The sequence below is a fragment of the Lepisosteus oculatus genome, chromosome 8 (assembly GCF_040954835.1).
Source record: "Lepisosteus oculatus isolate fLepOcu1 chromosome 8, fLepOcu1.hap2, whole genome shotgun sequence".
Taxonomy (NCBI): domain Eukaryota; kingdom Metazoa; phylum Chordata; class Actinopteri; order Semionotiformes; family Lepisosteidae; genus Lepisosteus; species Lepisosteus oculatus.
This window is the reverse complement of record NC_090703.1, coordinates 45,288,707-45,314,699: the sequence shown is the minus strand read 5'-3', so window position 1 is coordinate 45,314,699 and position 25,993 is coordinate 45,288,707. Positions and strand designations below refer to the sequence as shown.

Below are 25,993 nucleotides of genomic sequence, written 5' to 3'. Positions count from 1 at the left end.
ATAAATTAATTGCACGTTGTGAATCATGATTATGTGAAAGGCTTTTTAGAGTGCTGTGCTGAGGATGACACTGTAAAGGTCAGTGTTTCACTTCCATCGTGTCTAAACAAGACTTTTATATACAGACTGCTGTGCAGCTTCTATCAATTTGTGGTCATTTCTCTATTTTTTAATGCCATGTTCAAACAGATGAGTAACAGGATGGATATTAGCTGCAAGTAAGACATTTCTAGTAAGCTAAGCCACTGACACTGTGTTGAAAGAGACACTGCAACACTGAATTGGCCTATTAGAAAGCTGGTATAAATTTGAGCAGCCAAATGTTTTATGTACCACCTCAAGCAGATTCCATCTTAATTAAAAACATTTTAACATTTTATTTCTGTAATCTGATACATGTAAATTTAAACCATGTAGATACTCCTGTTTGATGCTGGGGATATTTTGTTGATTTTTAATGTAGTATTTTAATCTTTCCTTTTTCAAACACTCCAATCATGTTAAATCACCTAAATCTGCTACCAAGCCTCGTTGCAGTTCGTCTGAGTCACGGTTAAGCCTTCGATTGGTTCAATCCCTGTCCTCTTGAGGCCTGGCTCAAGCTGTTGTCTAAACTCTAGGGGTTGTTGTTGGGGATAGGCTTGTCACAGTGAATGACAATCCTTAACATGGAACACTTGAATGCATGTCTTTCAGTGCCTTTGGCTTCCATCTTTTTTTCAGCATTTTTTTCTTTCAGATGAACCTAAAAACAGACAGGCAGCTCCACTCCGTCATATGGATCAAAACATGAACAAAAAGTTCATTACATACATTTAGCACCCAGAAACAAGATTACTGTTATTTTCTTTGAAAATAAGAATCATGAATTTCAGTGATAAATGCGGAGAGAGAGGTTCCAAGATGTTAAATTATATTGTTACATTATTATTTGGTGGTGTTTGGAAGTAATGTCAAAACAGCAATAACTGCTTTTCACTGATGACGTTAAGAAAGCTTTCCTTTGGATTTGCCGGCCCATTTTTCACCTCTAAAAGTTCATATGTGATTTATTTTGTGGATTAAGTACAGTAGGAACAAACTTTAGTTTGCAAAGAGAAGAGATTTTAAATAGTTTGAATGTTCATGATCGTACATGTTATTCTTTTTAGTTCTTATTGCATACGTTTTCTATGGAAGTTGGGCAGGATGTGCAACTATGTTTTGTCCTTGGAAACCAAGGAAGTCTCAGGGAAAAAAAAACATCACAAGGTAAAACTTTTTCATTTTGTAGGATGCATTTCCATTAGTCGTTTGATGATGATGGTGATGATTATGTTTTCTTCAAGGTCTCTTGCATTTTTTTTCACAGTTGGGGGTTTTAAAATGGTCTGGCTTGAAAAAAAACATTCTTTAAGAACTCTAACCATTATCATGATAAACTGTTTCAGTGACTGTGAAGACACAGAGCATTTGAGCATTTACACAGTTCCTTATCACATAACCCTAATGATGAAGGTATCTCATACACAGTGTGCATTTTTTCATACCTCTGAACATTCTGATGCTGATGAAGTTATTTAGGATTCTCCTTTAATGTATCTTTAAGATAAGGGATCCTGCTGATTGCTGTGTGAGCTGAACAGTCAGCCCTCATTTCTTTTACTTTGATGAAACTACATGCGATTCTCATCTTCCAGTGCTACCTTCATAGAAATTATGTCAAGCAAAGTTACTTTTATAGAATTCCAAATGCTTAAGAAATGTACTTTTCATCTTTCTGCTGATGAACCTTTTTATGTTCTACCCTGTTTTCTGTCTGCTTGCCAAATGAGAGCCATGTGCTTGTTTTGGGTGGTGACAAAAGAAAGTAAAAGATGTTTCTTACTTTTCCACAAAGTAGGAAATACATTTCACATTTGAGTAATATTATATTTTTCATTCTGCAAACCCTTTCCTGAAAATATACATATTCATATAGTGAACAGTAAAAGAAAGCAGGTTACATTTACGAAGGCATAAGTAATGTCAGAAAACAGGTGTATAACTGATCTTGACACAGTATGTCATAAATAATAAGCCATATCTCTAACATTAGTAACATGGTCATAAGTCAGCATTTTGGACAAGATGGTGCTTGAAAATGCATACTCAGCTGATGTCTGATGTTGCTAAATATTTGATGTCAGCTACTAGTTCAAAACTGTTTAAGTGAAGAATATTGAAAATACTATATCTGGGTATAATCAGGATGTATTATTCTTGCATCCTGAATTTATTGAAGAAAGCCTCTCTTTTCATACATTGATCTAAACAAACTAAGTTATCCATGAGCACATACATCCTAAAATGAAGCAACAGGAAGTATTTCTTATTTTCTGCTTTTAAAAAGTCTAAACATTCACAAAAAACTTTTTTTTCAAAACTTCAATTATGTCCCTTTGTCATTATGTTGTAAAGTTGCATATATAGTTCAATATGAATTTGAAAGGATACCAATATTTTGTGATGTAAAGCTGCATTATAATTACTGTTGTCATTTGAAAGATGACCGATTCTCATTCTATCTTTTTTATTAGTGAAGGAATATTATCAGATATTTTCATGAGGATAATGATTGTTTCCTTTTCAGTTAATATTCTTGTCTTTTCAGGGGAGCATGGACTGTTAGTTTGCGCTCTGAATCCATAACAAGAGCTATCAGTTGTTGAAGCACCCAATATACAGTACATATTGCTGTTTTGTCATTTAGCAAAGTCCATTCTCCAAGTTGTCCCACTCAATCGAGATGAATAAATGAGTACTACCTTTGCCTGTTGGTTAGTTAGCATCCCACACACATTAAATATTGAATTTATATGATTAAATTTGGAATATATTTAATATTGAACATTTAATTCACATTGTACTTTGTTCAGACAAGCTAGTAGACTGTCATTTTAGGAGCATGCAGTTGCAATGAGTTGAATATTAATCATCTGGGAGTGAATATTAATAATCTCTTGACATTTTATAAGGGTAATAGGTAGTATTATTTCTACTTTTTGCAGCAAGGTGTTCGTTCTGAGATACATGTATGAAAATCTTATTCAGTTGAAAAAGTGAATAGTCAGACCCAAGTTGTAAAGGAGGAGAGAAATTCTGTATCACAATCTTCAAAACAACTGATATGCTGAAAGACCATCAAGGAATGCAGACAATGGCATGCAAACTCGTGGACCTGGGGGCTGTTATCAATGTGCGATATTCTCAACTACTGGGAACCAGCTTGAATTAGCAATGACAAACAAACAGGAAATTTTCCTGCAGAAAAGGGACAGTGAACAAACCCAACAAGAATTTCACAACAATAAGCAAAGGGGAAAAGAGGAGGATTTTGTAAATCCACCAAGAGGTGACAGTATCCCAAACCAACCAATTGATCTGGACTGGCCTAATCCAAATGAAAAATTAACCTACACATGGATCACGGCAGCTATTAGCATAAAATAAATATTCCCTAAACAGCCAGTGATCCTCTACGAACGTTTCCCTTTTCCTGGCCATCATGACCACCTTGCTAAGTGTACCGCCTTTCATTTTGTAAAATCCCCTTTGACCAGGGCTGGTCTTTGCGTACTGCTTTGGGCAACATGTAGACACAGAGCCCCATATACTCTACATAAAATGTGGAAAGTTGAAAACGATGCAACAAACAATGGTACAGTATTTCCAATCATCAGGATGGATCGCCACAATATTTAGCTACCATGACTACCATCACATCAGAAAGTCAGGTGTGTGGTGAAAGTTCTCAGAACAGGCTTTCCCGTGTCAGCCTGCAGCCCTGTTTCAGTAAACAGATGCAGTGCAAGAGAAGGTTGCACAATAGATTTTGCCTTGTTTTTGTTTTGCTACCATTAAAATGTAGATAGTATTTCTAAATTTGCCCACATGTATCTGGGTTGTTCACAATGCACCAGGCTCTAATCTGATAAATAATTAATTTCACATTCACAAAATCACTACAGTACTGTACATGCATATATGTGAGTTTCACAGGAGAAAACCTACACCGATGAGTCTTAATAAATAATATTAACCTTATATTTGCAAATTGGAAGTCTTTTTAGACAGTTTTGCCTCTTAGTATTGCAAAATGGCAACAACTCATTTGTAATATAAGTTTTGATCAATTTTGTTCATGACAGCTCTGGCCCAGTAAGGTGAGGGGGGAGGTGTCACAGTTTTCATTTTCTCGATTATGTAATTAAACAGATGACCTTCATAAGCAGTTAATTTGTAATGTTAACTCTGCTTCTCTTGCAGCTGGTAATTTCAGGATAGGCTGCATAGCAATCCAGACTGTGACTTTGCAGCACCAGAAATGACTGAATTACTGTATCTTTTGTTGAGAGCTTGCAGCAAGTCTACGTGCAAAAAAAAGCTCTTATCCAGGTATACTATATCTGTTAGTGCCAGTGGCAAGCTAACACTGCTTTCTGGATTGATTTAACCTATAATTTGTACTGTAGGTAAGAGTAGATTACTTCGTCCCTCCACTGTTACACTCATTCCATTATACCTCTGAAAAAGCTTAAAACACTTACAAATAAAGGAGCTAATCAAAACCACGCACTGCCCACCTAATGCTTTCAAACCCTTAAAACAAGAGCTCCCAGCTAGTGCTCTGGAATAAATTCATGATTTTTGGCATTTAATGTTTCTGTGCATATCTTGGTAAAAGTTCTCACTTGTTTGCACGCATGCTTATAGGACCTTGTACTGTATGGCAGATACAGTAGCTTCTGAAATAAGAGGAAACTGCGACAATTTGCCTACTGAGTTGTCAGTTGGATTTTTAAAATACAATTAAATAAAAATGGAAAAAACATTTATTCCAACATTTTAGTTCAAACAAGTGGGTCCCATAACCCTTTACTAATTTCATATCTCCATTATGCTCATTTTCTTTGGAAAATGTACCTTTTGTATTGAAACGTTTATGCAGTATACAGTATAGTGTGAGCTTTAAAGTTTAAGTTCAGAAACCTACAGTACCATTGCACCTTTTTGTTGTTGTAAATTGTCTTTGCTTTTGTGGATACACGTTGTATAAGATAAGATCACTTCATTAGCCATATACTTTTTCTTGCATTAGGAATTTCTGTTTTTCACATACTCCAGCTTGCTTTCCATAAGACACATACTGTAGACACACAGACAGGGAGAGAAGCTTAGGGTCAGAGCGCAGGGTCAGCCATTGTACGGCGCCCCTGGAGCAGCTGGGGTTAAGGGCCTTGCTCAGGAGCCCAACGGAGTAGTATTCCTCTGCCGGCTGTGGGATTTGAACTGCCAACCTTCCAGCCACAGGCGCAGATCCTTAGCCACGGGATCTGATAGTGTACAACAGATTTATATGAACCAATGCAACTTCTATGCTCAAATCTTTAGCTGTTGATCATTTAACTAGTCCTTGAAATATTTATGGACTGAAGGCATCAGGTAATGCATTTGAGTGCCTCTACATTCTAAAAACATACTTTCATCATTTACCAGCGCATCATTTACCCTAGAAAATAAATTACCTTATTCCAATGACATTTTATGTTAAAACATGATTTAATACTTTTGACTGACAGTTAAAACGTAAGTCTCCATTAAACCCTAAGATGAATTAGTTATGGCATGTATAAGATTAATAAAGATTTGCAGGTAGATCACCTCCTTGTTTTACAGAATTGCACATTTCCAATGGAGTTGTCAAGCTTATTTTTAAGTCCAGGATATTTGCACTAAAGATAACAGCCTCAAGGTCAAACTGAAATTTGATGCTTGCGATTCAAACTGAGCCTGATTTTGCTTTGTTTGTTGTGAGAAGAATTCAACATTGTCTGTGTTGTCTACTGTGAACAATGTCAGAGAGAAAACTATCATCAGTCCCTTTTGGGCTTATTGTTGAACACCAGAGCTTACTAAGTCAACATTTTAAGCCAATGAATTAATGAAATTTATGATCAATAAACTTCCTCTGATCACCACTTGACCCAGTTAATAACGATATACTGTAACAATTTATTCGCTTATGAAATTAAAGAGATAAAAGGAAGCTTTCAGTAGACCACATAATGCATTCAAGAAGCATCTGTTCCATTGCTATTAACCTCTGAAAATCACTTCAAGTTATATTAATACCATCGATTACTTATGTGTTGCTCTTTGTTCCAAATATTCTGCATTTGAGAAATCCTATGTCAGAGCCAGCACCTGTGCCTTTTGTATTAAGTGTTATTTTTCAAACCAGGATTTGTTCTTTCTATGAGGCTAATTATATGCTGAGGGAATGTTGTTTGGCAAAAGCTTTTATTTGAATTGATTTTATTATGTTACTAGAACATACAGTGTTAATTGAACACTTAATTATCTGAGTGATCATCTGTCGTAACTGGTCTTCACGATCAAAAAAATGTTGAAATGTGTTTATATTTTCTTATTTTATGGACACTGTACTGTAATGTTGTTATTTTTTAATTAAGCTGCATGCAAAGGTGTACTTCAATAGAAATTTAATTTCTCTAGATTGTTGGAAAGGGGAGTTACAGTAGTAAGAGTTAGGAACCTCTTACCGTTTTAGCCTGAGTTAGGTATACTGCATCTGCATACTATATACCATAGTGTTGTATATGTACTGTAGCTCAATCTAATAGTTAATTAGAAACTTGAACCTCACATCTTTGTGCTGGCTCTTTTGAACGGTATTTGGATTTAGGATTGCCGAACAAAAAGCTTTCTTGATGCGTTCTTGCATTTACTTTTATGGACATATTGTATTCAGAGAAGATCGTAATCTACGAACAATAGCTCTTGATGTATGAAACAAGATTCTATCAAAACGCATTTCTTGCTTTCTTGCTTTATCTGGAGGTAAAACACTAGGAAAGTAGAATGTAGAGCCTGACATTTCTGAATGTGACTGAAGTATCTAACTTTAGCAAGCATGCTTCATGAGATCTGCTGATAGCAGTAACCTGACAGAGACAAAAAGAAAAGGCCAGAGAATAACATCTGCTGAAAGAGTGCCACATTGACACAATTGGATAAAAAGCGGAGAAGAAGCTTGCAAAATTACACTTTCCACCCAGAGTTTAGTAACGCTTAAAGATTGGAGACACTGGCCATTTCCCTTACATAGAATGTGATGTGTGCAAGAGATCAATTGCAAAACAGGGCTCTGAACTGTTCTGAAATCTATTAAATCACTAAGGTTAGTCAAACAAAAAGAAGACTCACTTTTTTATTTTAATATCCACTTCCACATGGAAAGAATGTGGTTCTCAGATCAGTGTAGGTTTCAGGTCTTATTGTACTGTACCACACAAATCTCTGTTTAATGAATTGAGAACTACAATAATTATGGTTCTCTATCATGCATTGCTATATTACACATACAGGTAATACAGTATTTCTTCCGCTCTTTCATATCTCTTCTTTACATACAGTATCTTTGCCACAGACACCTACAGATTTCACTCCTACTGTATGTATTTTATAGTAATATGAGTTGTATTCCTGAATTGTGTTTCCACAGTAATGAAAAGTTTCCACTCTTAAGCTCAAAGACACAGAGCTCCCATTTCAATTTTTAAAAAAGTCCACTACTTGATGTACTCTATATTTTAATTTCAGACACATTTATCATGTGTGTGCAGGTGGAATGTTGCAGTAAGTTTTAAACACAAGCATGAATCATGCTTAGCCACTATAAACTTATACAGTTTAGGTCTAGTACACTATTTGGTTACTTCAAATCTGCAAGAAAAATCCCCAACTTTACAAAAGTTGGAAATGGTTTTTAACATGTCTGACTGTACATAAGATTCAGTGATACAGTTACAAAGTTACACAACTTTTAGAATCCAGCATTTGTGGCAACTATGATTCTGAATTAATCTGAATCATGCCATATGTTTATCAAGAAACCAATAAAAATGTCCCATTTTACCAAAAAAGCTTTTTGGTTATGGTGTAGCAATCATATTGTTACAATAAATGTTTTTTTTATCTTAAATACATATAACTTACTGTATTCCATAAAATTAGATTACTGCAGTTTTATTAAAAATCTTAATGCAAAATGCATATTAGTAATATAATGTTGTTAAAAAGCATAGACATTACCTTTAATACCTTTATGGTAGCATTAAATTAATTTAGAATAACGACTAAATTCTGTTGAGGTTTTGTATTAAATATTTCAAGGTATTCAAATCCTGCCCATCTTCATGAAAATGACATGAAGATCTTCACTGACCTCATTACCTCATCAACAAAATAACCTTTCATAACACCTTAAGTGAAGAATTCCTATTAAACATACCCGTAAATATCGTTGCTTATCAGCCTAACTTGAAAACATTGTTGAATAACATTACAGAGTCAAGTACAGTATTTTGATAACTGATCTTTGTGTCCAAAGTCTTCATAAAGGAGGAAATACAGAATTTCAATGTAAAAAAATGCAAGGTGGTTAGCTGAAGATTACTCTCCAACAGCATAATGCTCAGATGAAATGCATCGCCAAAAAAAAACTGTTACCACTTTGTAAGGGTGGTCTGATTGGTGTGGGAATATTAAGTGGCTGTGGACGGCAGGCGTGTGCTTTGGCTCCAGGTTGACAAGAATGATAGCTTTCATTTGCATGCAAAAGCTCCAGCTGTCCCCCCAAGATGGATGGAGGCTCCCTGCTTCATCTTTCACTTGAGCTCCGCATTTTTCATACAATGAAAAGAAAAAAATTAAGCAGGGCCAAAAGATAAGAATTTTCATAAAGTACAATTTCCGCACTCTCCTTGAAATGAAGGTTACGCTTAGGGGTTTTAGCCATTTTTTATTAAAACACCAAAGAACTGTGTGCATCTAAATAAGCATGACACAGCCACCTATTGCTTAACATTATGAGCTGCTGATTTGTTGTAACATACGCTGGAATTAGATGTGTAGAGGGTACAATTCCCCTCTACTGTCTGTGCTCCAGGTTTTATTATTATTTCCATTCTTACTGTTTTTTCAGCAGTTTCTAAGGTCTCAGCTTTCAGTTACATATGTACTGTTCAGTATATAGCCTTTTTCCATAGTAGAATCAGCTCTTGCCTACTGTAGACTTTTACATTTGTTTTAGTGTTCTTCTAAAGTTATTTAACTGCCATAAGATTTTTAACTCATTGTTTTCTTACTGTACTACAGTTACAGTAACTGCATAATCTGTCCGTCCCATATTTACATGTTATTTTGTACAGTACACTATGGGCCATTTTAATGAGGTTTCACTTGGATTCCATATCTAAATGCAGCTGATCAGCTTTGTATTAAAACATTGAAGCTGTAAAGTTCAGTGTCATAGGGCACTGCATTTGTTTTTACGTTCTTTCTTTTTTATTGCAAATATTTCAATAGGGTGTACAAAAATGTATCTTTAAAGAGTCATCACAAATGTACTGGAAGGCACAATAAGTATACTGTAACTCCTAATTGCAACTGCTATTGTTTTTTGTCTATAATGATAACTAAATATATACATTCCCATTAGGTAACCCATTTTCTTTTCAGACAACAGTTATTTATGGGTTCTTAACATTTGCAATCAAGAATGAGATAAATGGGTACAGGTGTTCACATTTTGGTATGATCTGAAGCAGACCTGAATAATAAATTGCTTTTTGTGTCTAATGAGATTTTAAAGCTGTTTGGATGAACAAAGTCTCAGAAGCCTCAAAAAAGTAAGGCGTACTGTATACATGATAAATCTAAATTCTACTAAGATAAACCAATGACATACATTTTATTTAATATAAGAAATGTATTTTAAATTTGTATTGTATTAAATACCTATGTTAATTGAAGGGTAATAGTATTTTTATATGCATCTTTACTAACACTTTAGAGATACACTAAATTTAGGCAGAGATGGAAGCACAAAGATGAATATTTTTCTTTCTCTTAGAGAACCTGACTGTATCTCTTTTTAAGAAGAACCATATAGTTATGAAATGGTTTCACAATTCAGCCAAAGGATTTGGAATTCGGCATATTTATTTGCACTTTCCTACTCCTGTCCACACGAGTACATAGGAATAACTTATAATTTACTATGATGGCACATGTAAAAGGAATCTGAATATTATTAAAGAATATACTGTACTTGTCTTAAAGACTGCATTGTGTGTTTCTTTAAAGGAACCAACTGTTTCTCATAAAGACTGTTGTCAGCAAAACCAACTAGTTTATTTTATTCAATGTAATGTGTATTAGGAAAAACTCCAAAAAGGCAGGGAATCTTATCTACAGAGACTGCCTTCACAGTATACCAAACTGAATCAAAGTACCCCTTAAATATATTTTAAAACTCCAAAAGGTTAATGAGTCCAACCTCAAACAGAAGAATTCATAATTCATTTTAATGTTCAACATTTTTGTGATCTAATGTTTTTTTGTAGAGGAGTGGATGACAAAATACAGAGAACATGCCATCCAAAATAAAAAAAACAGTTTATGACTCATCGTCATGATCTTCAATTTATTCAAACAAACAAAAAATGCCTACAGTACAGGGAAAATAAGTGCAACATCTCATTCAAACAATTGACTCAGCAGTTTTCAACAATCATTAATTCAATCAAATATCAAATTTAAAAAGAGAATAAATGCACAAACATAAACTAGACACTAACTTACAAGAATACTGTGTTCATAATTACAAACTATTTTAGACTTATTTGTGCCAAAAAGTTCAAAAGTTGTAATTAAAATACATTTAAACCTTTAAAACATTAAACCCTAAACCAATATTATGTTATCTGTCAACAACAAAAAGATTAAATAACAATGATTAAAGGTTAAACTTAGTCAATTATAAAAAGGTGTACTACAGTAAATCTAGTTACTAATTCATTCCAATTGATGACAATGTGTTTAAAGATTACGATCTAAAAGGTAGATCTTCTCAAAATCTCCACTTCTCATAGTAATGGCTGGAATTTTAGAAAACAAAAGTGAAGGATAAAAGGAAAAATGTTGAACTAGTTTTTATATTTTTACATGGAGTTAGATACTGTAAATATACTGTACTATAATTGCACAATTTTTGATTTCTGAGATAGGCTTGGACACAAATTGTCATGTTATTGCCTTGAATTCTAAGCTCTATGACCTTTTGAAACAGCAGAGCAACATGTGTAAAATCCAGATATATTTTACCCATGTAATTTACTCTTGAATTTTTCAAAACTAAGCTGAACCAAGACATCAAGTAAATGTTTATCATTCCCTTTCCTTATATTTTGTGGCACAGAATAACTACACAAGAAGCTATAATGTATAGTCGGGTTTATTTGTTATAATCTGCTGAAAGCAGGACATACTGTAACAGTGTTTAGTTTTAGTAATTAATCTGACAAGCTTTTTATAAATCAAAAATGTTGTTTTTTTTACTCAAAGTGGCCTTTGGCATGATGAGTCCTTTATCCTACGCTTTATTAACATAGTTGATAATAGAACACTCATGAGTTCTAAAGTGTTACTCATTTGCAACATCCCCTTAAGAGACCATTAGACATTCTCCATTATGGACTGTGTGATTGACAAGCTAAATTACAGACACACTCTTCTGTATAGAATGTCTTTTTTGTTTTGAGAGTGAACATGTGTGATTGGGATTTCATATGTGTGAATCAATAAAAACAATAAGCAGAAGAAGCAGGAAATAATAATGCTGTAATCCTTCTTTCTTGTCTGCTTATGTTGAAGAGACATCCAGGCCGAACCCTGTGGTTTTACTATGTTGACATTGGAGTAGTTTTCGATCTACATTAACATCTAAAATTATAGGAACAACTACACAAAAACCAGCTGTAAAATGTTACACTGCAAACGTTATTTTCATTTTAATTATTATTTCTTGCTCAACGTGTCTTTATTTACTTTGAAAACCAAGTAAATAATCAGAAGACTTCCCCAGATGCTGCTTGGTAATGTGCATCAGAATAATTAGAAATTACGAGCTGTTTAGACGACAATCAGAGAAATAGACTTGAAGTGTGGTGTATTTGCAGAAGTTCCACCTGCTGTTCATTTTACATACCGTAGGATGAAAAACAGCATAATTACCAATGTTGTTAAAATTATGAACTTCCAACTCTTTTGCATTTCGGCCTGTCTGTTCTCTCTAGTACATCTCTGTTTTGTCTTCCAGCTCTCCTCACAGTCAAGCCTCCTAAAGTGCTGTTCCCCCTGGAAAACCAGCCAAATGTTATTGATGTCCAACTGGGTAAGTCTCCTCCTGGGAATAGCAGATCCTTAACTTTCCTTTTGCTAACAGATGGGTGAAATTACATGGAGCAGGAAAGCTTCATTGCTGCCTTTCTTATATACAGCTCAATTTGATTCTGCTAATTTATCAAAGTAGAGTTTTCTGCATGGTTAGTTTGGTTAAGGTTGTGAATGGTAGAGGAATTTGGTGTTATTCCTTTTCTGTTATTAGCAGACCTGGAATAATGTAAGTTAGTATTTTTTTCCATCAAAGTTCAATGCCTGTGCAGGAGAATTTTGATTTGCTATTGCAGATTTGTATATACTGTACACAACAATTCTTTTGCTAAATGTAATTTTTCATTCACACAAATGCCCCTCCAATCCAAGTCTTTTTATAGACCCAAATATACTGTATCATAAAAACAACATTTAGTGGTAAGACTAAGACTAATATGTTTTGCGTATCAGTAGAGTCCAGGGTTCAATCTCCATCATGTCTTATTGAGGAAGGGTACTAATCACTCTTTTCACTTGGCCATGTGAGATACAGGTCTAGTGCCCTGTACCTAACCTCACATCACTTCAAGGGGTCATGAATTTGCACAATCACATACAGTACATAAATGCATCTATTAAAGAAATCCATCTGCCAAATTTTAAATTGCATGAATATCTGGATCTACTGAACTGCCAAATGGACATTTGCATATCTTTGTGTGGACAGTGTTTTTAATTTCAGTGCTTTACAACATAATTTACTATACATACAATTCAAGAGAGAAATGACATCCCTCTCCACACAAGGGGATCTCATCACCAGTTTTAAAGCTTGTTTTCAGTAATGTTGCACAAAGGATTTTAAATAATAATAATGATTTTTTTCAAATTAAAGTTTCCAGTTTTGGAAAACATTTTAATGATTTCGAAACAATTTGTGTGAATTACTCAGTTCAATGATGGGTTCCTCTTCCCGTCACAATAATCTCAAGACTAAGAAACTGTTCATTTGCAGACGGACCAAAATGCTGCCACTTCCTCTTCTCACAGAGTAATTAAGAAATATCTCTTTTGTAATTGACAGCAGCTGCTGATTTTCCACAGAATCAAACATTCAGTGTGAAAATGGATTTCAAATGATTTGGTCTGTTTCCTCAGTTGTAGTGCCTTTCATGGGCCAAGCAGGGATCTCAAGATACACACAACGTTTAAATCTTACAGTCTGCTGAGGGCAGTTGACAATAACAAAGCAATTCAGAGAAACGCATATTTAAGCTGTCTTCTCTTGGTAAATTATAGACTATTATTCCACATGCATCAACACGGAGACTATGAAGAGACAGCTGAAGAAATGAAGTTTCCGAGCTCCTATAGTGCTGAGGAAATGTCTTTTTTTCTAGCACATCGTATTTAAATAATATGGTTCTATAACAGCTGGTTGTTAAATACAATCTTGAAGCTTGTAGCTTCCACATCCCTGACTTCTGTTTTTCATTACCATTCTGTGTTTTAAGGGTTTTTTTTTTCAAGGCAGTTACACAAATTTAGTTGGACAGAGCTCTCCGTTAATTTGTGCATCATTCAATAATTATAATAATTATTATTCTAATTAGGTTTTAAATTCATGCTATCCCAAAGAGTAAGAGTAAGAGTTGTATAATTTTTAGATTGTACAATTGTAAAAAGATGGTCTTTTTCTTCTTAAAATATATATTTGAGAAAATAAAGGATTCACATACACATATCAATATAAAATATAACATTTTTTAGAAAGCTATGTTACCACAGTGCAATAAACGTTATTTTTAAAAATATTGTATTGAAAAAAAATATTTTCGGTTATTTACCTTGTGTACAACATGAACACTTTTTATTTTGATTTATTTTATATGCTGCAGTTCAACCTCCTTTAAAAGGTATTTAAAATCGTATTGATAAGTACATATGAAGTCATTAATATCACATTGCTTTTTTTATATTTTCTGTTGCTTAATAATACAGCCTTAGCAAACAGTACATTATTCACTTACGTATAAATTAATTTGAGCAGATTCCCCTGAAGATATCAATGGTCTTAACTAGAGGCTAAAGAGGCACTGTTTTTTTCTTGTGATAGTACTAGCACTGACATTTGTTTTTTTGTGCCAAATACTGGGCAACCACAGCATATGTTTTCTCATCTGAAAATCATATAAAAACATTAATATTAAATGTTCAGCCTTTTACACAGAATTCTGAAAATAGAAATTCTTCTGCTTTGTATTCTTGCACATAGATAATGTAAAAATCTGAAAAATTCTTTGCTATTGTCTTGTCTTTTGTCAGTGGCATAGAAAGAAAATCTGTATCAATTCTGTTGCACATTTTTTATCTTTACCTTTTTGGTGTGGTTATTATATTTCTGATAGGATGAAGAGCTGTGCAGCCCCAAACCAATTAAACTTAATAGAGTGAGCAGTCTGTATAACACAGCATAAATCCCTCTCATCCACTTTCCTCCTTGCTTTCACAATGCATGTAACTCCATCTGTCATAAGTATTACACCCATGCACATCATGATTTAAGAGGGCTATGCAGAAACATGAGATATGCAACTATTTAGTACACCATATACTGTACAGATAGATAAAATGGGGACTTTAACTTATATTAAAAAGCATCTCCCCTAAAACATTTGATGATGCTTTCTTTCATCTCAGAAAGTTTAAAGTGATTGTAATTATAATGAAACATTAATTGCAGCTATTTACCATTGAGAGATGTTTTTTTTTGTTTTTGTTGTTGTTGTTGCTGGCACAGCAAACTCTGCTCTTTGATTTAAATCCAAACAACAGCTAAGTTATTTGCCAGTGGCATCTGCAGAATGTCTAGAACCACATTCTGTTGTTTTTTTTTAGTAATAGCCAGCCCTTTATTGATATTGTTCATAAAATGGTGTGTCAATTTTTTGTGTCTTGTCCTTTATAGTACCCCAGTAATGCACAGAATCCTGCTAGGATCTTGTTTCTCTCTTTTACCAAATACATTCTACCATTGTGTACTGTGAGCATTGAGAGCCACATACAGTATACAGCAGCTTTCTGATGGAAATACACAGTAGTTTAACACTGAGCCACCTTACAATGAAGTAACATTTTTGTTTAAATTGGTCAGAAAGAGGTATTCATAACACAGTTTTCAGGCCTATAGTCCTTTAGTGCATCTTCACAGAGATATAGAAATATACAGCAGTTAATTCAGTTGATCTATAATTAGTCCAGGATTTGTATTGAATGTCCTTCCAACAGTCTTAGACATACTGTAGCTGCAAGCAACTCTGAACAAAGAATTACGATCATTCTTTATATAGTATTTTAGAAGGAACATCTTTCCCTGTTAGCTATTTGTGTGAATGATGACAGAAACACAGAAGTAGGAAGAGCTATGAGAGGGAATAATAGCATGTTAAATAAACCTTGGGTATAGACTTAACAATGTGACAGCTCTCTCAAGGCTTAATTTTCCAGCAGTAACTTTCATCATTCCAACACTGACATTTATTTCTTAATGACATTGAGAAGTGCCATACCAAAATCACTGAGATTATTTTGATGTATTTTATTATTTGTGTTGATGACTATTACTCTATCCATCTGTTATTAGAAGAGCCACTTATTCTTCTGGGGGTCACAGCAAAACTGAAAAGCCTACTGTATAACAGATGTACAAAGCACAAGACATTAATAAGTCTACCTACCTGCTTGTACCCTGGAGTAGACACAAGTCCATCACAGGGACACACACCAAGGGACAATTTAGATTAGGCAACCAAATGTAGCCACTGTGTCTTTGGGTAGTAAGAGGAAGGTATAGCATCCAGCAAGAACATTACATGAGAGAGAATGCAAACCCCACAGATAGGAAAGAATGAATTGTACCCTTGACCCTAGAGCTGTGAGGGACCACCTCTAACTGCCATTTCCTTGTGTATTGCTCTATGAGTCTTAGTACTGCTGCTCATGCTGTATGTTAACATATAAGAAAGATTTGAGTCATAAGCACTGAAACTTTAACAAATAAAATGAAGACATTTCCAAATAATGAAACAATAGGTATGAATGTGCCCATGAAGCTGTCCTGCTAATGTGCAAATATTAAGGATCTCCAGTGTATTTACAGAAGTAATTGTCGAATAATTCAACCTAATCAAACTGGTGAACATAAAAGCAGAATGTATCCATGCACAGATAGTTGATGAGAACCTGTGGCTGAACAGAATCAGTAATTAATTGTTGAGCATAGCTGTCATGAGTTCTTGCGGCTGGACTATTAGGGCACAGCTGTCTTGGTTTATTAGCCGAAAAGACACTAAGTGCAGGGAAGATTTAATGGCTCCTTGAATATCAGTTCCCTTAACCTTTACACAAGAAGGGGATATTATTAGCTGTAGGGTGCCTGATTAGAAAAATGGGCATCTGAACAGAAGTGACACTCAATGAAGAAAAAACCTTTTGACTTTTGATCTATTCTGGTTCGGGAGGGCAAGAGAGTGAATGAGCTGCTTTGCAAGCAGTAGTGGCTGTATAATTTTGTTTATTATATCACAGTACAATGTACTCGATGAACCAGCAAAGCAATCTTGCATCATATGTATTCACTAATCTGTATTTTTCAATGAAATTTTAGAATGAAGTTAAAAAAAATCACCAAAGGTATTAAAAAACGTCTGTCCTTTAACAACTTCTAAAAGCTTTTGAGCCAGAAAAGACTTGTGATTCACATTGTCTGTTGACTGGTGAACAGAACCAGTAGTACTACGGGAGCTAATGTTTTTGTTCACAAATCAAAGATAAAAGAAATTTTATTCCCCCAATTTATCAAACATGTATCATTTTTATCAAGAATAAATGTATGTTAGTATAGCTTCTGTACAGTACATATATCTATCTGCAGCATATAATCCCCTTCTTTTTGATAAAAGAATGGAAATCCAAAGGATTACTGTATTTCAGCATTTATTTTCTGTACCCTTAATACAGTATTGTATATTAGAAAATTATGACACCAGTTATGGGCAGAGTGATGACACAGTTATAGATGTTTCTATTTTGTTAGGTGCATAAGTAATCAAGGTCAGAGGTGTCCATTCCTGTTTTGCAAACGGACTTCTAATTTTTGGGGAAAGTTAAACTTTGACAAACAATTTGGATACTTTAACACAATGTCTGACATTTCAAAGCAGTTCTCCAAGGACGACCCCCCAGCAAAATTAATTCCCACTCATACAGCTGGGTATACTGGAGTAACTGGGGTAAAGTACGCTATCTGTAGCTTGACACCATTAAATTAACAATTTATAAAGACTTGGACCATTGTCACTGTAATCAATATTGCAGGTTCTTCTTAAGCAATTTAGAGATTTAATTATGCCTTACTTCTGAGAACTCTTCAGCCTTCAAGAGCCACAGTTATTTTAATTGAACAGATCACTTACTTAATTCATCAATAACATATTGCCAAAGCTTAAACACGGGTGACCTATAAGGCCATCTGAATTAGAGCTGTCTTCTACCAGGGTTAGACACCTTTTCTTTACTGATTTATTGCCTTTGTTTTGCCCATTAATAGTAAATCCCCTATATCATATTAAAAAAATATCTTTAAATCTATAATAACAAATGGGACAGAGAAAATGAAGGAATTGTACTGTATACAGTACACCTAGCTGCAAACTTCACCAGGACCAACAGACTGACAATGGACTAATCAATTAATATGTTTATGTCAAGAGATTGGACATGTTTTTGGTGTATTCACAATGTTTTGGGTTTTTTTTTGTTTTGTGGAGCCTTTCTTTGTAAAAACCTTTTTAAGCTGAGAAAAAACAGAGACATAATGTACTCTATTACAGTTGTTGTACCTACACATACCGTACGCTGAGAAGAATATGATACAGAGGCAGAAAGGCATTCTGTTGAGCTTTTAAAAGAATCCCATGTCAAGATGACAGAATAATAGCAGGAGAAGAGCTTGAACAGCCCTCATCTCTCTGTTAGGACCATTTGAGTTGTTCGGAAACTCATACATATGTTAATATGTTGTATTTGGGAACTCAGGTTACGAAAACAGCACAAAAGCAATTTGCTTAGTTTTCATAAAGTACAGTAGATCGACAAAGAATCTACTGAATCTTGAAATTCAATATGCACCTTCACAATTTCATATTTTTAGTTAGTTTCTCAATTACCATTTTAGGAATACACAACTGTGGATTGTTTTCATGGAGTAGTGTTTACAGCATGTGAAGTGGTGAGAGCCTCAATAGCTTTCTGATCCAATACTCTCTCATCTTGCCATAATTCTGCTGCAATTCATTTGAATCATTAAACTTGTTGAAAGCGGTAATGTTACGTAAGCTCCATTGACTGATTCTGTAGAGGAACACATACTGGGGTGAAGGTTTTTCGAATTACAGTTAATAAAGGTTGAGTGTCTTTGCAGTGTTGCAGACTCAAAAAGTAATACATAATTTGCTGTATAGCCCATACAGTAGCCTTGCAAGACAATATTTAAGGCCAGTATTATTTTAGTATTAATTTCAGCTTCCCTATCATATGGGTGCATAATGCAACTTCTAAGGGTCACACATCTGTTCCATTATCATGAAGTCACATATTCCTAGTAAGCTTGGTGTCAACTCAGAGACAATCCTGGAAGGTGCAAAGAGTACCACTACTGGCACTCAAGTAGATATATAGGGTCAACTTAGAGACACCAATTCACTCAGCCAGCATGTACTGTATTGAAAGGTTGGAGAAAATTTGAGGATAACAGAAGGCACTGCACTCCAGATTCAAACCCAGGACCAAAGAACTGTGAGGCAACAGCGCTAACAGCCATGCCACTGAACCTCATAAGGAATTTCCATTTTAATGACTTACAGTATGATATACAGTACATTACAGTGAATTCGGGTACACAGAAGCTCTAGTAGGGCACAATAATATTTAGAAAGTGTCTGAGAGTTCCTATGAAAACTCAAGTCCTTATTTGCTCTTACATGTTTCCAATAATTAGGACAACCATTGTGAACCCTTGTAATTGAATTATTGGATTTGTGCATTATATATTCATTGTAACCAACCTTACCTCCATGGTTAAAATCCTGATTGTCTAGGACGATTCTGGGTAGGCATGCCCAACCAAACCAAAATAAATTAATTGCAGAAAAACCTATATTTATTGTGATAGTAAAACTCTAGAGACAGCTAATATCTTTGATGAATGACTGGCAATAGACCATACTCAAAAGCTCTGTCCATTGCTAAATAAGAAACTGACAAACTGACATCAGGCATTTTACGGTCAATAAATAATAGAAACTGGCAAAGAATATATTGTCACCTTGGTTCCTATTATCTCTTGGCCATATTTCTTATGTAAAAGTTTATACAATGTTTTTATTTTTAAGACAATTTTAATAATATTCCTTATAGTATTGTGTATTCACACTGTATAGTAGCCCAGTAATGATAATTCTATTGAAATGTAAACAAATACTATATCTTTATTATTTTGTTTCCTTATGTTCTGGAGAGCACTGGCACTTTATCCAAAATGTTTACATCTACTGTAGGTAGGTTAGACTTACCTACAGAAGCAACATACAGACGGAATAATCTTTTCACATTTATCAAATGTATGCTGTATGGTTCATATAGGGATATGCAGTATTTTTAATGAAAACCATGAAACCAATGAAAACCGTTGACTGACCCTGTATGTGACTTAAAAATATGTACAGTAAGTAATGAATGTTTTGCCATTAAAGAACTAAAAGTGAAAGGAAAAGAAAATTAATACCCTTTCTGTTATTTGAATTACATGGGAAATTTTTGTCCTCAGTTTAAAGTCATGCCATAAATACTTGAGCCTATTATAATTGTCACTGCTGATGGTTTCTGAAACGTCTGCTGAATTTTTGTTTATGTAGGTAGGCCAGTTGGAAATTGCCTTGAGGATATATCACAATGTCAGTTTAATTGCTCTGTGAATATTAAAATTGAGTAGCTCTTCTGACCTCATCATAATTAAAGATGGTCATTCTTCAATGGAAGGAACTGCTCTTATATACAGTAGGCAGTTACCTTTGTAGACTGCTACTAATTAGATCCGAATAAAATGGGCACTAAGACTTTTTAGACACTCAGGCTGAAAAATAGTTCTCATATGCTTCATGGATTACAGTTAATAACAATAATGAAGCTGTGTTATAGAGAGACTATACTTTGATTTTTTTTTAACGTATTGGTGAAAATCATCATTTGCAATTCATCATGGATGGTCAATACACACAATGAATATAGATCAAACTAATGACTCAATGAACTGCTCATTGACCGGTTTGTTATTCTAGGGGATGAATTACTGTATGAAGGTTTTTAGTCATGTACATATTAAATGTGAAAAGAATTGTTTCTTTATTTAACTAACTAACATGTTTTTTCATTTAAGATGTTGCACATACTGTACATGGATCCAGACCTTAAAATAAAACGCTTCTGTGTTCTGCATTGCGTTTTTCATTCTGAAAAAGCAGTTCGGTTTGCTTTCAGTAATTCGCTAACCTGTTAAGCAAAATGAGCTCAGCTTGTAGTTTGCCTCTCAACGAGTCAGAATCTTTTACAAACGCCCCTCATCTGCGTATCAAAATGGTGTTGATAAATGTACACATTTTTTTCTGACAACCTGTAAAGTTGTAGTAGAGCTCTTTGGGCTGACCTCCATTGTGGCTTTTGGCAGATACTGCACATTCTGTGCTGCACAAGAAGAACTAATTAGTTGTGCATTGACGTGTCACATACTGACAGGAATTTCTCTACTCAGCAGTAGGGATGCATATTACAGTGGTTCCTGCTAGAAATGCTACAAGGATCCTCACCGATTCAGTTTTTTCATCCTTCATTTGGTAACTAATTCATGCTCCACACTAGGGTGTAGAATCAGCTGTATGACACCTCTGGACCACAGAGAGAACCTAAATCATCTGGATGTTTCAAAATATAATATTTCAGTTTTCCAAAACACAATTTGTATTGTAGTTTTATGTACAGTAGATTACGGAAATGCTCAGTTGACACCCCAGGTAGGGTTAGCATTCACACACTACTTTGACCATTTTTAAGCCCAGGGATGGAATTTGGTTCCCAAGTCAGGTTTAGGATGAGTAGTTATTAGCTCCTATCTGAATTTTTTTTTTCCAAAAACTTTCCGAAAACTCTTGGGGCCTGGTGCACCACGTGGCAATAGTATCCCAAATCTGAGTCGGTCGGATCAAACGTTGTAACCAAGCATTGTTATATGTCATTCCCTTGCATGGGCTTTGATCAATGGTCTTGATTGTTTCCCACTCATACTTTTTGGTTTGGAAAACATGTGAAAATCCTATGCCCAGAGAAGATCAGACATAGATCGCGGTAATTCTTAGTTGACACCCCAGGTAAGGTTAGGATTCAGACACTACATACACTATTTTTAAGCTTAGGAATGGATTTTGGGTCCCAAGTGAGATTTAGGACGAGTGGTTTTTAGTTCCTATCTGAATTGGGTTTATTTTCAGAAACTCTTTGGAGCTTGGATGTCGCGATGCACCACGCGGCATTTGTATCCCAAATTTGAGTCGGTCGGATCAAACGTAACCAAGCATTATTGAATCTCATTCCCTTGCATGGGCTTTGATCATTGGTCTTTATTGTTTCACACTCATGTATAGCATTATGATAATACATTCAGTCATTTTAGTTTACATTTCTTTAAATGACTATTTAGTACATTTAGGACTATTTAGTTTTTGCTACATGATATACAATTGCAGTTTTCTACCATAATAAATTACCTTTCCCAGTATGTGATCTCATGATAATGTTAAAGAGCTAAAATCTACAAACCCTTTAGCTTATTATTAAAGACATTTACATCTGGGACTGAACCAAGTGTCTCATTATTTAAGGGATGACTGCTTTTTCACTTAGCCAAGTGAAACAGGTTTTATTTGCAAGACCAACATATGGTCAATCAGCATAAATTCAGCTCAGTCACGAGGAGTCACAGCTGCATACAGCCTTTGTGTTAGCTTAACCAAAGCTTGCCCTCCAATCCACACACCTAAACCTGTGCTTTCATTGAACATGGGCTTAGGATGTTTGAAAGTCAAGCTTGTCATTACGGTCATTCAGTGTCCCTTAGGTACAGAGTAAAATCCCTTACAAATTGGCAAACATCCTGTAGTCTACAAGGGAAAGAACAGTGCAGATATATTATAATAGAATTAAATTACCTCTTGCAACCATCAGGGATCAGAATCAGCTTTTTGGCACCAGTTCAAAGAATGGGAGTTAAGTAAGAGGACAATGGCTGAGAGAAGCCGTGGCAGACGTGCAGTTCAAAGGCTAGCTCATTGTCTACTTGAGCAAAAGAGCTAGAATTTAATAAAGCAACTCATATAGCAGGTATAGATCTGGTCTTAGCCACAGCAGCACAGAAGATGCTCACCAAGGTTTTCACTGCAGTAATTCTACTCTGTTGTGAACTGAGATACAAAAAAGGGATATAAATATAGTAGCATAATGACAATTTTGCAATACATGGGTTGTAGAAGCAGCAGTAACTAAAGCGTAAATATAAGATATTCGTTTTTAAAGCCTTAATATAGCCTTTACTTATGTAATTACACATTTTTGTAATTAAATTAAGCAATATTTCTGTAGTACTTTTAATTACTTCTGTTTCATTTACAGTACTTAATTCCTTAAGTTCCTGCTTTACTGTGGTTTCCCTTTAGTCTGTATGACATTTTACCCTACATATATACATATTTAACCCTGTTTTTACATTTTAAATCATGCCTTTGCTGTCATTTAATACACTTTCTTTTGCAATGATATATTACAATAACATTTCATAATAATTTGTCAAAATCAGACCACATAATTTAATATCAAGATATCATACAACGTAGAAATAAAAACACAACAATGTGTTCTTTATTTCTGGTTTTCTTCCTGGAATTAACCTGTGCTTGTCCCTTTGCATGCCACACACTGACATATTATTAATTCAAATCATTCAGAATAATGGAATTTATCAGTATCTTTAATCTACAAGTAGTGGACAAAAAATGGAAACCTGGACAAATGCTAAATGTCTAGTATATTGAAAGTAAACCTTTCACCTAGGTGTGGCTCATGTTTTAATTAAGCAACTACAACCCTAGCATTCTTAGAGTTATGTACAGTATGAAAGTGTGGTAATGACAGCAGTGGCCAGAATCACTTACTCCAGTTTCCTGATATCTGTGCATTAATTCAAAGTGCAATGCAAAACAGACAACAACTGCATATCATTTAACTGCAAATTTCAACCTGTGGCACAAGCAGCCACTTCAATCAAAACGAGAAACGGTCTGCAGAGAACTCAACAGAACAGGATACCATAGTCAGATTGCAGTGTACAAACAACTCATCACACCTGGCAATGTGCATTACAAGTCCAGTGGTGCAAAGAACACAGGCAGTTGTCACGACCTCTACAGTCAGAGGGCGCTCCTACGTCTCCCTAGTTTCCCTGTGCTTTGCTTGTCCGTCCACTATGTGTTTGTTTGGGGCTATATATTTCCGAGTCACCCGCCTAGACCCGCCTAGCACCTGTTCGCCTCCTCCGCGTCCTGAGAGCATGGGTTTTTACTCGACATCGTCTGACCTGCTGAGCCCGGACTAATCCCTGTCTTGCCGCTACGCATTGGATCTTTTTGGCTCTCCCGCCATTCCACGGCATGCCCTTTCCGACATCCTTGACAGCAGTGGACTGCCAAGCGGTGGAGAAATGTGATTTGGCCAGATGAATCAACCTTCACGATGTTTCTTGACAGATGAGTGCATGTGTGGGGCCAACCTTAAGAACTTTGCAGCCCTGAGTGCTGAAAACAGTGAAGCGTTCTTGAGGCTCTAAAATGTTGGGAGGCACATTTTCGTACTGTGGTTTGGTTGCACTCAGTTTCTTAGACTGCAAGGTCAATGCTAATCATTACATAACGTGTACTTTGCGATCATCTTCCCCCTGTGTTGCAGCATTTCTTACCTGCCTGGAGAGGTGTCTTCCAGGAGGACAGTATCAAAATCCACAGAGCTCTGGTTTGATGAGCCTGACACTGGTGTTATCCATATGTCATGGCCTTCTCAGTCACGAGATCTGAGTCTGACCACACATTTGTGGAATGTTCTGTGGAATGATGCCTAAGACGGAATGTTTCACTTCCATCAGTTAGCTGTAAGTTAGGAGACTTTCTAATGGAAGAATGATGCAGAATCCCACCACAGAATTCCAGACACTGGTAGACTTTTATCCCTCATGGGTCATGAAGGCTTTACTGACAGGTTCTGGTGGCCTTAACCCTATTAAATGGCTTTACATTGGTGTTTTTTTCCACTGACTCTATTATTTCAGTTTTGTGTCTTTTAAATTTATGTAGAAAACAAAAATGTTGACATTTGGTTGTTTATATTTGTCAAAGATTGTTTTAACTTTAAGGCCATAATCCTTTGACTCCTTTCAGCTTGCTTACAATGCATCATTCTTGGACTCAAATAACTGTAAAAGGGAGACTTGTAACTACAAGGCAGTGTTATCCTCTCTTTTCCTCTTTAGTCTCTTGGGGATCTGAAATGACACTTGTGTTTCCACAGTTTGTTTTCAATTGCTGTTTTTAAACATACGCGAAGATTGCCTGTCTAGACGCTTGAATAAATAGCTCATTTAAATGTTGAAAGTAAAGCAGTTTGTGTTTTCCAAATCTATAATACATTAATACATATGGCTATCGTATTCGTGGATAGTTGTTAGTTTTATTTAGATATCAAGTGGCTTCCAGAAAATAGCCTTGTAAATATTATAGCATAGGGACATCATACTTCACTGTGATCAAACAATAAATAGCAAATAAAAAAAGGAGATTCATGATTGTCACCCCTGAACTTTGTGTAATTTGTACAGGTTATGTAATATGATAATAGTGCATTCCTTTGTTTTTGTTCCTGACAAAATGTAGGGAAATTAACCAGCCAAGATCTACATTCTTGTTGTTGTTATTATTGTTGTCATTGTGTATCCAGATGACTTTTGTCAGCAAATGGAAAGAAAGTATCAGTGTAACAGCATTGTGACAAAGGTTTTACAGTACTTCCTTGTAACCACTGGAAGTAATGTAGCCACTAAAAGAATGATATTTCTGCATTGATGTGAAATATGAACATTTTGGATGATAGACCTTACCTAACTTGCTACTGTATGTGATCTCTCAGTTCATTCATGCTTGAAGCATCTCATGTCCCCATATCTCAAGTATATCTCAATAACTTCAGTGCAAAGCCAACTTACAGCAATTGCTTTCCACTACAAAACTAGTTTCATATGTACACAATTTAATGCACTGAATTTAATAAAAAGCAGCTTAAAATAGGTAATAGCTTGAAACTTAAATTTGAACAATCTATTCCATTACTATTGTTCTATTATTTAGTAAAGATACACTTTGATTTCCATATGTACAGTATGTGCTATATCTGTTTTTTAACTCCTCACTCAAATAACAGCAGTGAAATCTATATTCTGTATATGAATTTATTACCTAGCATTATCAGTCTCTCCCAGAGCCATACCCTCTTGAATGAAGTTGGTTTTTATTATGTTTAAAGCTGT

At 35.1% G+C, this 25,993-nt stretch overlaps 1 protein-coding gene across 3 annotated transcripts in view; it reads left to right on the top strand.

Annotated features, from left to right (window-relative positions):
• Positions 1–25,993, top strand: part of il1rapl2 (interleukin 1 receptor accessory protein-like 2) — a 295,280-nt gene that overhangs the window by 234,261 nt on the left and 35,026 nt on the right. For all 3 annotated transcript variants that reach the window (XM_069193492.1, XM_069193493.1, XM_015351291.2), the window contains exon 6: positions 12,206–12,280. In XM_069193492.1, the coding sequence (XP_069049593.1) occupies positions 12,206–12,280 (75 nt within the window). The remainder of the gene's footprint in view (positions 1–12,205; positions 12,281–25,993) is intronic.